Source organism: Linepithema humile, chromosome 5, assembly GCF_040581485.1.
Source record: "Linepithema humile isolate Giens D197 chromosome 5, Lhum_UNIL_v1.0, whole genome shotgun sequence".
NCBI classification, from domain to species: domain Eukaryota; kingdom Metazoa; phylum Arthropoda; class Insecta; order Hymenoptera; family Formicidae; genus Linepithema; species Linepithema humile.
The window spans coordinates 23,919,275-23,931,711 of NC_090132.1; the positions used below are offsets into that span (position 1 = coordinate 23,919,275).

General features: G+C 35.9%; 1 protein-coding gene across 1 annotated transcript in view; it reads left to right on the forward strand.

The window, feature by feature from the left end:
* fng (Fringe glycosyltransferase) overlaps positions 1–11,084 on the forward strand; it is an 84,242-nt gene extending 73,158 nt beyond the window's left edge. The window contains exons 7-9 of the mRNA XM_012372107.2: positions 4,110–4,275; positions 5,543–5,628; positions 7,655–11,084. Of these exons, the coding sequence (XP_012227530.1) occupies positions 4,110–4,275; positions 5,543–5,628; positions 7,655–7,712 (310 nt within the window). The 3' untranslated portion in view covers positions 7,713–11,084. The remainder of the gene's footprint in view (positions 1–4,109; positions 4,276–5,542; positions 5,629–7,654) is intronic.
* The last annotated feature ends 1,353 nt before the right edge of the window (positions 11,085–12,437 follow it).

The window sequence follows — 12,437 nt, forward strand, 5'->3', positions numbered from 1 at the left end:
AGGGATTTTTCTTACTTATCGTTGACAATTGAAATCAGTTTTTCGCAATAGAAAAGACTAATATAAAAATCAATATTAGATGAACTAAACTGTTTAATAGAAGAAGTGAATGGAAGAATAGAAGTGAAAGAAATGTCTATGAATGAAATATATCATCACGTCGATTGCGAGGTAAATGCACTTTATTACGTCGGATCGGTGACGCAGATGTCTAATTTTTTAAGCGACCGATCCCCAGCGGACAAACGCGGCCGTTTTCTCTCTTCCCACGCGAAATCAATCGTCTCGTTAATAGCGTACTCGTTAATTAGTGGACGTTTGCAACCGGGAGGAACGTCAAACTGTACGGAAGAGTGGTGGACGGGTCCTCTGTCAGAGAGCATTATATCGACGTAGTGGGTCCCGCGTCGCGAGTGCTTCATTTCATCGTTACCTTATTTTATTCTGCCGAGCGCACCTGCGCTCCCTCCTTTTCCTTCTCTTCCTCCTCCTCCTCCTCCTCTTCCTCCACCGCTATCGCTCGTTCCGCCAGTTGAGAGGTTCTCGTTGCATCGCAAATGTATGCAGGCCGTGCGCGACCTAGCCTAAGAAACGTATTTCTGGTTCCACGTATTCAGCGGCTCCGCGAGATGTCGGATTACGTCTCCAATGGTCGTCTAACAAATAAGCGCGGCGATTCGCATTGTCGGCCATTGTACGAGCCAGAGTTTCTATAAGATAGACTGATCGAGAAGTTGATCTAATTTTCGAACAAAGCTAATTTTCACGGAGAACGAATATTATCTTTCTTTTTCATGTCAAATTTACTTAAAATTGAATGATTAAATTTCAAATTCTTGCCTCATCATCACGCAATTATAGTTTTGTTCATTAATTGTGAATTGAAATCTATAGTTTTAATTAAATCTCGAGTTTTAGGAATTTTTTTTTCATGTTTAACATTCCAAGGGTGCATTCCATTCCGAGAGTTTTCGTGTATCTTCGAGCCACGGCGGCACCCCTTTGAGACATTTGTTCGTTCGTGTTCTTTCACGTGTCCGGCACTCTTTTCTTCTCTCTTCTCTCACGAAGCTGCCGGCCGATATGTATACACGGGCTTGGTCAGGGAAGTTGTGACTACCTGCCGTCGTTTCTAATTGGCACGATTTATGTCCGCCGTGGATCGCGCATCTCTCGCCTCGTTCTCGCAGCCAGCGATCGACCACTTGTCTGTCGAAAATTTCCGTTTGACTCGTGAGAGTCTTCTTTCCGACGAGAGAGAGAGAGAGAGAGAGATCGCGACCACCTGTTGTAAGGCTTAGCTGTCCTTAGTGCACGCGCAATTTCGCGTCTGATGCATTGCTCGGAATCGCTTCAAACGGAGGCCGTGAAAAGCATCTCGCGCGTTTCTAAATGAGGGTTATCGGCGCGGTACAAGCGGCTGGGAGAATCGGTTCCGCGTTCCTTAATGGAGGCTACGTGTTCGCGCTAGGAGGTGATGACCGGCGCGAACCGAAAATAATTTCACGATCGATCGTGCGTAAACCCGTTTTGCGCGAGTGCCACGATCGATTACGGCCACGCCGACCTCAACGTCGTTACTAACGGCACCGACGACAACGTTCGACGTTAAGATTAACGACGGCGAATTAGGAGCGCGGATTAGTGGACTAATCGACAGAAATTCGTTAGCCTGAGGCCGCGGCTACGTATTGCGTGTCTTGCCAGCAGTAAGCACGGTTAATAAATGCACGTGATTGCTTCAATGCGGACCAACCAGTTTGAAGTCGTGGAGACCGCGCGACGAGCAGCAACGAGCAGCAGGTGCTTCTTCTCCTCGACCTGATCTACATGAGCGGAATGCAACCGAATTAAAGCTTCGGTTTTCTTATTGCGGTTGTCGTCATCGTCATCGTCGTAGCAACGCGGTAATTATTAAATGTTTACGTCGCGCGTAACCGAAATCACGGACTTTCATATCATCTCTGCATCCGTTCATCTTTCAGCTCGCAGGAGCTTCGTCGTGCGCTTAACGCAGTTGGGTTGTAAAAGAAAATAATGATCGCATTTGACGAGCGTTGTGTCGGGTGAAAAGTGATCGTTACTTTGCGCGCGGTATCTGGGTGGAACATGGGGCATTTATCTGCTTTGATTGATGTTCAGATTAATGCGGAGTATGACGGTGAGAAATAAACGTCAATGCTTTACATACGCGATGGTCGAGCCCGCAAGACCACGTGAATTATTTATGGAGCTAAACGATCAAATTGCCAGACATCATTTATTCATGGATAGTGGAGCGTTCTTTTTTTTTTTGTTTTTTTGGAACGGCAGAACACGCATGGAGCAACTTGTAAATTGTTTCAGCAAACAATCAATTACATGATTCCTGACAAAGTGCAGAGAGCATAGAAGAATCATTGAAAAGGAAAAGGGATAGTAGATTTAATAAAAGAAACCAAAAGACACTTGGTTCCTAGGAAATACAGATCGATATCGCCGACAAGTAGAGATACTATTTAATTGACCTTGTTTTGCAGTACCTTTTTGTAGTATCTTCATCGTTGGCTTATTAAGCCAATTGTTCTTTTTTTGCGACAATCCATGCAGTACTTGTGCGGTTCCTCTATAATCGAGAGCGACTTTCGTATCGACAGTGTTCTGCCGCCGCTGTTTCCGGCCGACCTTAATCGTGCATGCGTGTCGAGTGCCACGCGAAGAACTTGAGGACCTAAGTCGGCATCGCGTGACTTTCGGGGTGGTGTACAGGGCCGGTAATTTATTCCCGCCGGGGACCCCTGTCCCTCGGTTTCGTGACGCGTCTCCGTCTTTTTTCCCCATAATTCGCTGCGCGCAGAGGAACGACCGTCGTGAAAGGGTTAGTGAAGAGGGGACCTTCATGCTTCTGCGGGCACACGGGCACACGGGCACACAAGGTGCGTGGCGCCATGGGAATGAGTTAATTACTTTATACGCAACGCTAATAGCCACTGGTAATTATTTCACGTAGCAAATGCTCGTAGGTAAGCGTCGAATGTTTTTCTTAATTAGGTTAATAATTAATAATATGCAAATAAAAAACCTTAATAATAATAATTTTGAATACAAATATTAATTGTTATTATAGCAGTAATTTAATATATTTATTCGGGGATTTATAATAATGTATAATTATATACGCAACGCTAATAACCACTAGTAATTATTTCACGTAGCAAATGTCCATAAGCGTCGAATGTTTTTTTTAATTAGGTTAATAACTAATAATGCAAGTAAAAATACCTTAATAATAATTTTGAATACAAACATCAATTAGTTATCATGTTGATAGCAGTAATTTAATACATTTATTCGGGGATTTATAATAATGTATAATTATATGTATTTCACAGTTATTTTATTTCTCGTATATACTGGAAAATAATTTCCTGCAAACAATAATTGTAATTATATAATTCATTCTCTTTTCCAATAATCTATTTAATTAACAATCAAAATATTGGATATAATATTAACGACTGAAAAATTAATCACAACAGTTAAAAAATTAATTTACAATATATACCAAAATAATTTACGATTTATAATTAGCATTATTAATTTACATAATTATTGAAAAAAGTTGATTGGATTTTTATCGATCAAATTAGTCTACTCTTATGTTAAAATATCAGTATCTTCTGACTGTATTAATGAGATGACCATTTTGGAAGGCTCGTAAAGATCGTCGCTCTGCTATGTAATTAAATGGAAGGATCTTGCTACAAAATAAATATGTCCTAACGTCCCGATAAAACACAAGTTAAATGCACCGGTTGAGTCGTATTTAAATGTTGTATCTAAACGAAGATCGTCGATCGAAGTGACTAAGCTCGTAAAATGGCGGCATCTGGTTTAATGATTTACCATCGTCTGTGACAGCGGCTATCAGATTTCCAATCAGGTCTCCGACTCTTGATGATATCACATTTTTTTATACTTGTTTCTTTCATTTCGTTGGAAAGGAAATACTCTCGCAGCAAGAATTTTACGATTGTTGATTAGATTGTGGCTGTTGTACGACGATTAAAAAATAATTAATTATTATTGACTACAAAAATAATAAATTGGACATTTGTTTTTGTTTTTAGTGGTGGAAAGTTTATCACCGTTGGCGATAAGATCAGACTGCCAGATGACGTGACGATGGGATATATTATTGAATATCTCCTGAAAAAGCAACTCACAGTAGTGGAGCAATTCCACTCGCATTTGGAGCCGATGAAGTTCCTAAACAAGGATACCTTTCACGAACAGGTAATTTCAACTTATTGCGCCTTTTAAGTTTTATTCTGAATGGAAAGTTTCGTCATCACCCAGTGACAAATTAAGTTTGAACTGTTCGATTATTTGATTTGATATTTTTATATATACAGTTATTAATGGAGCAGGGAAGTTTGTGAAGTTTCACGATAAACTTTGCCAAGCGGGCAATGTTGAGATTGATTGTGGCAGTTCATGTGCAATTATCGTTTAATCTAGAAACAAAGTTTGACTTTCTTCTACTGTTGGCTTTATAAAACAACGCGGGTCACTTAAGATGGCTAACTATGAAATCTCACGAACTTTCACTCCAATTATTGCGTCAACAAATTTATTTCAACGATATTCAAATATGTATTTTAATTTCGATATATACGCGCAAAAGTGGTTTGTCATTATAAGTAATCAAAATTAATGCTCGTGGTGTGTTCTGGACGGTTTAAGGGTCACGCTAAACAGCATGATGATAAATAATGGAATGATAATAGAATGATTTGAAGCGTACGATGAATCATGCACGCGTACCGAGTGCATTGTGTGTTTTATTTCACGAAACACAATAGTCATTATTTAATTCTACGGTTTCCGTTTATTATGAGTGCACAAACTACCATAATAGGAGTACTCCCAGAAAATGCACGATTTATCGTCCACAGGTATTAACTAAATTGGCTCACGTGTGTTACATTATTCTTTTTTGCGTGTCATATATACACACGTGTATAAACGCGAACATTTATTAGAAAAATAAAAAAATAAATGAAAGTCTTACTTATTAATTTTAAGAATTGTAAAAGCTTTTATTAATTAAATTATTAATCAGAGGATAAAAATTCTTTTTACTACATTTTTGATACACAAAAATATTATTTGACTTTTAAACATAATAGAAAGAAGAAATAAGAAAATTTATTTATTACTGTTCGCCAAATACATCGTAATATATGTATTAGGGTTGGATGACGGTGTGATATGAGAGATCATATGGCCGGTGAAAACGAGCGCAACGTGCGCAAAAGGCTGACGCAAAAAATATTTTCTTTCTCGACTAACATTACCCGATGCTTTGGTCTCAGATTTCGCAGAATATGCGTACAAGCGCATACACATAAACGTGCGCTACGTCAAAATAAACGGTATCGTTTTCAACGTCGTACCAGCGATGTCGCTCGGTTCCTGATCTGTACTCTCATTTTTCATTTGTGAAATTAAAAGCTTGCGGTTCGGAAGTAAATAAAAATGTCCTTGTTTACTGTTTCAGGTCTCTTTTAGTTATTCCAAGGGACCTCGAGACGAATGGAACATCCTGAAGATTGATGGTTTTGATTTGAAGGACGATCCAAAGAGGTAATGTTACTTTAATCTTTATTTCATTTTCACATAGTTTTCTTTCGAACATTTTTCAATGTGAGAATATTTTTGGTTTTCAATGTCCCATCGATTCTAAATATGAAATTGGAATTGGTTCCGGCAAATCATGCAAAAAATGCACATTTAAATTGAATCATTTTCGCGGCGGGACGCGGGAAGTTCTGTCTGCACTCTAATTTCCTGTTGCTTTGAACTTCCTCGCGTCCTCTTCCGTGACGCTGCATCAAAGCTTCAATTACTTCTATAATTGCTAACTTGGTCTAGAGTGCTCGCGTAGAATGCCAGTTGGATACTGGAGAAAATTCTTTAAGAGGGATAACTAAATTAAAGAATTTTCATGGTTTCCGCAAGAAAGTTTTATAATACTGTAAAACATCGTGACATTTATTTTTCTTAGCTCGGTTGTTTCTCAGTTGGAAAAAGATCATACCATTACTCAGACAGAGTATATTACGTGTCTCATAACAAATAATACATATCGGAAAAATAATACATATCTTCATCCTTCTTTTAGATATCTTTAATATGAAATATTTATATTAATACATATATGTAGTACATAAAAAATTATATTCTGCGAATCACTGCGAATCAAAACATATGTCTGTTGAAACGACGCGACATTGCACATCCGAATAGCTCGAAGTTACTACATTAATTCGCTTCTCTCGTGAGTTCACGCCGAGTAATTGCGCGCGGGAGTGAACATTTTGTGAAACGACACGTGCAATTTACGTGACGATACGTCAAGTGTAAACATCTGCAGTTCGCATTCGCGTTAGTGCACGAAATGCCTCGCGATGTCTTCCGTGTAATTGGCAACGGTGAAAGACGGAAGGCAGATGAGCAATTACGAGGACGACATCGCGGCGTGCTCTCGTAAGTTTTAATTGACTTTATAATAATTGCGATTTTACAAGTCTCTTTCTCTCGCTGCTTGCACCTCTTATCTCTACCGAGCGAGAGGGAAATAGCTTGTTTTCTGCGGACGCACAAGTTTTCGCATCACTCGTTTCTCGAATATCTGCCGGGACTTTTTATTTAGTGCCGCGAGGAATAGGCGAAGTTTCGCGTTTGCGAATATTAACGAGAAAAAATATCGGGGCAGGTCGTTACTAGTGAAATATATCCGATGAGTTGCGGTATAATCGAAGCGGCACGAAACGCAGATATTAAATCGTGTCCTCTTTTCTTTCGCTGTTCCATCCGTTTTATTAAAAGTTTATATTATGAAAGTTCGCCGCATTAAGCTAATTGATCATATTTGCAGGCGGTAGTCGCCGTGATTGTTTACGACGAAAAAATCTCAATATGCAGATTGCACGGTATTGCAACGGAATTTAAAATTTTGTTGCGAATGCAAATAGCAGACTCGTTGATATTTTTTTATTCTCATGCGAAGCGACGCAACATTTTTTGGTTTTCTTCCTCCAGCATCGAGTCGTCTATTTATTAACATGGAAAGATCGTCTGGATTGATATATTAAGTATGTTTTTCTACTCGTGCCAGAATTATTAATTTTTTGCTTCCGTCACATCTCCGACTTCGAACCATGTTTGGAGGCATGAGCAGATTGCCGAGGGAAAAAGTGCATACTTGATAGGTATGGCCAGAATGTATAGTAGCCAATGAACGTGATATGTATGCGAAGTGTAAGGAGAATCTGACTAAAACAATCGGAATGAGAGAGGATGAATACTCGCTACATACAGCGAGCGAGCGCTCATGAAGTATTCAGACAACGGAAGACTGATTATTAATAAAAGTTATAAGAATTCTTAATGAAGATTCTATAAAAGAGATAATTGACGGAAATAATGGATTTAATCTATATACATTTTTACTTTTATTTTTTTACGAAATTTTTATTATTTGGATTGTTTCGCTTTCAACGTTTCAAATGCAAGAGGTGATCCCATATTTGTAATTAAATTTTGCAGTGAAATCTCCAGCAGAGACACATTTCTCTCGCTAACATATATCTATATTTTTCTGTTCCAGATTTAAATCCATCCATTGTCATCTGTTTCCACATGTTTCCTACTGCCCGCACAGATGATGAAGATCATCGCGCGATCAATATACAAATAGGTCGAAAAACGTACTGATCTCTATCTTAGGGAAAGTATGAGAAGAGAATGCAAGTCCTTGTATACAGGACGGAGCAAAGTTTGTTTTCCGATTGCTTACAGAGGAAATGTGCGGAGGATCGATGTACGGTAAGAAGCATAACTGAGTCAATAACAGTATTTCACGAAAATTATAAAAGCGTATGCGTGGTAGATAAACGTGCTAGTGAGATAGCCTTAGCATAAGAATGAACAACAACTGCGAAATCAAATTTGTTTAAAACTTTCTTTGATGTAATGAATGAAAGAGAATTGAACGCTAATGAACATTCTGTTTGCATTTGTTGTTTGTTTGTTGTTCGTTCGTTCGTTCAATGTATAGGAACTTTATCTCTATGTTTTTGGATAGAATAATAGACTTCATTTTCCATTTGCGTGTATTATTTGTCTATGTTACAAAATATTAATAAAATATGATTATAAAATATAATTTATAGTCAAAGAATACTGAAACAATTTTTTTTTTTACATCAAAAATACGTTTTTATTTATCTAATTTGTCGTAATGGCAGAAACTTTATTATAAATTTAGCACACTGTATTTTAAAGAACTTTTGAATTTTTTAATAATATACAAAATTATTTGCAAAATCAATTAAATATTTTGAAAAAAATATTTTTTAAATATCTTATTTGTTCTGCTGTTACGGAAAAATACGGATAGATATTGTTCTAAAGGAAAACAAAGTCGCCAGAAATTAAATAAAATTTACTGGACCACTCTTGCAATAAAATAATGATGGATCTCAAAGAAACATTGAGTTCAGGTAAAATCTATCGGAGGAAACATCTACTTGCATTATTAAATATAACATTTATTGGAAAGTGGACAAGGAATTTTAAAGAAAATTAACGATTGAGTTCGATCGTGCGAACGAAATTATCGATGATAATTATTTATTGGGCGAATAAAGATATATTAGGCTCCGCGGTGAAAACACAACACATCAGATGATACTGAACATCGAACGAGATTGTTTAGAAGTTTAAAATATTGTTTTGGCATATTATGATCATTAATAATGTGTTAACTATTTTTAATGCTTAATTATTTGTTAAGCATGTATAAATGTAAATGACTATACGAAGGATCTTATTAGTGAGTATTACTTGTGAACTTTGATTAATTTAAAAAGGCGCATTTATAGGTGGAATCAGAATCGTGACAGATTACTGCCGTAGGATTTTACGGATCTTGTTTTCTTTATTGCATGGATCTGAGTTGTACTCTAATAATAGTGAGCGCTAAATTAATAGGTAGTAATCAGTGCTATATGAATATCATGAAGTTGAACATTGTGATTGTTTTCTCTATTTTTTATTATATATAAAAATTTATAATTTTTTTAAAACAGGTTATTTCACACATACGCAGTTATGCTTTTTATTGTATGCATTTTATTGGACCGCAAGCAGCAACCGCAGCAAAAGCCGATTACAGAAGTACATGATGCATATTTCGATTCATTTCTCTTGATATCAAGCACATCGTTATTTCTTTTATTTTTTTTGTAATATTTATATAGAGTTGTACATATGTAATTATTATTTGTTGCGTTCCAGTTGTTTTTGCGCGATAGAAATAGGATTTGCAATAATTTCTACCGGAATACAGAAAAAGGGAACTTTTATTCACTTATTGTTGATTTAACGAAGAATTTCATATCGACATGTTTTTACTATTTTTCTTTTTATCTAGAGAATTATCATCATTTTTATATGAAAATATGGAACATGGTTATTCATCTGTCTTTCATTTGAGTTTTTGAAAATTGATGGGAATTTTATTTATGTCTGTTTCACAATGCTAATTGTTCTAAATAGACTTTATATTTTTTTTTCTCAATTTATAGAACCATAGAGATCACTGCAAGGCAGAGGCGGACTGGACAGGAGAGATACCGAGAAATTTCTCGGGGGGCCCCATGTTTTTGGGGGCCCCAGTGGCCCCCAAATCCAAATTTTTTTTAAAAATTTTTTATGCAAGAAATTAATCTAAATTCTAAATTATCAGACTACGACAGTTGAATAACGACGTGCTTTCCTTCTCTAACCAAGATAGCGCTGAGCACGAGTTAGCGTTAGTCAACTATCTGTAGTGCGTCACTGTCTTTCGTGTTCTCCTTTCATTTTTTTATAATTTGTCTGAAAGGTTATGGCAACTGACAATTTATAAAAGAATATTTACTAAAAGCCAAAGAAATATTATTTTATTATTAAATAAAATACATGCACTATACATGGTTGTTTATTTTACGTATGCCTACCTTTACTACAATACAAAAAAATTTACAATAAAAACAACAACAAACAAATTAAAGGACAAAATATCTCCAAATTTCATTAAAACACGTTTGACCTTGAACTAAAAAAATTTTTTGCCGCGGCGTTTTAGAGTGGGGGCCCTTTTTACAAATTTTCTCGATGGGCCCTGGTGTTCCAGTCCGACCCTACTGCAAGGTGACGATTTTCATTGCAAAGATGTATTTCTGGCGCATATAATTGGTATCGAAGTCTCATATAATTAATTAATAGTAATTAATATTTATACGCACACATTTCCAGAAATGGAAGAAAGGTGTCAGATAAAGGAAGGAACTGGAAGTGTACGAAGTTTTTTTTATAATTTCTCCACAGACTATAAAATGGAACTTGTACGAGTACGCGTGTAGGCGAATATGACAGCTGCATCTGTGTAATACGTTACAGGAATTGTATATAAGATATACGTAATTATAATTCGCTGACGGCTTCGTTGGCGTGAAATGGAATTAAGCTAGTCCCTTGCTAAAAGACAGACAGCTGTATATAATGTGATATTTAGTGCGTTCCAATAATTACTTGTACATGTGTATTGTCCAGTGTCCCTCTTTCGTAGTATTACATCGTAGCATTTTCCACATTAGAATATTTATATCCAATATGTTGATTATGTGTGCAATATCGATATACGAGTTGTTTACTTTCAAATTCAATAGTGTATAGAATTTTGAAAATAAATGACTCATATTATTAGTTGTTGCTCTTGAAGGCCGAATTTAGCAATCACCTGAAAAGTGATAGGAGCATTGACGTTATTTAAGGATTTCGATATATTTATATCGACATGTGTTGTAGGATATGTATGTATTATAATAATATGTGTTCGGCTGTAATGTGGCGCGTCGAACAAATGCGAATAATGTTCGCGCTGTTATTATTCGAATATAATGGGAAATCATTGAAAATGCGAGATGTACGATATTGATTATATGCTGTGCGATGTTTTATATAATAAATTACATGTACACACATTATTAGAATTTGGACATTGTCAGTTTTTGTCTGTCGTTTTTTTATGTTTTACAATGCCGTCTATATGTAATATTCCATTTTCCACAGTTTCCTGCCATTTCCCAATGTAATACATTTTTTCCATCTATTGGAGATATTTGCTGGAAGATATTTTGCATTATTGTCATCTTTTGATTTTTCTTTTACAGTTTATCTTTTGTAGTGACGTCTACATTATATAATATTGTTTTCTTGCTATTTTCCAGTGTAATATATTTTTTCACCTATTGGAGATATTTTTTAAAGATGTTTTAAAGATATTTTGAAGTATTATCATTTTTTGATTTTTTTTTACAGTTGATCAATTGTTAAATTTAAAGATGGATATTGTTTTATAAATATTGTTTTATAAAATATAATATTTTTTGTCATCTACATATGTTATAACATATAAATGACTTTATATATTATTAGCTATAATCCCAGATAGCCAGATGTTAGCATTGTTGACAGATTTACACTAAATTTGATGAAATTTGTTTTCTGATTTAATTAAATCTGTCAACATTGCCAACATTTTGGTTACTGAGATAAAAGCTTGATTCTTACGCGTTGATTGACAGGTGTTCTCTCAATATTGAATAGTATATTTACAATGCGAGACACATGACAATATTGTTAATATTATAGTTCAATCGAAAAATGATACGCTGCAGTGCGTTGTGTTAATATTTATTCTACAAAGGTGTATGTACTGATTGTGAGATACCTTCATGTGTTACAGTCAAGCCAAAGCGAGACTGCTGGTCGATAAACTAGACTCCTCTCACTTTGCTCAGGATACAGAAGCGAGCAATGACAATTAGTAACTGCCAGTACGAGTTGCCTTTCGTGCGATAAGATAATTACTGCGGCAACAACGTCATAGATAAAAACATACGCGTGAATAATTATCACACTCGCATAGCAGCGCAGAAAACTCATTCTTCAAAATCACCGTGCAAGGATGATTACCAGTCATCGGCACCAGAGTATACCAACGGTAAGCAACTAGTTGGTAAGTCAAACTAGAAAGTTATTATTGAGTTTGGCCAATTAACACATTAATTATGCAATCGGAAACGTGTCATCTGTGACGATGTTTTACATGAAAATTCTCTTGCGCAATTTCCATCTGAAATTTAATTACATAATTGAGAAATGTATCTCAAGTGGAAATTGATTATTATGATACTTATTGGTTCGTGATTATTATTACACAGCAAGTTTTTGTCTGTAGTTTTTGAAAATGGGTTTATATAGGTAATAGAAGTTTGCGATTCAATGGTCGCAGTCGTAAAAAAGTGCAGAGGTGAAGGCAAACAATAAAAATAACTCGCGTT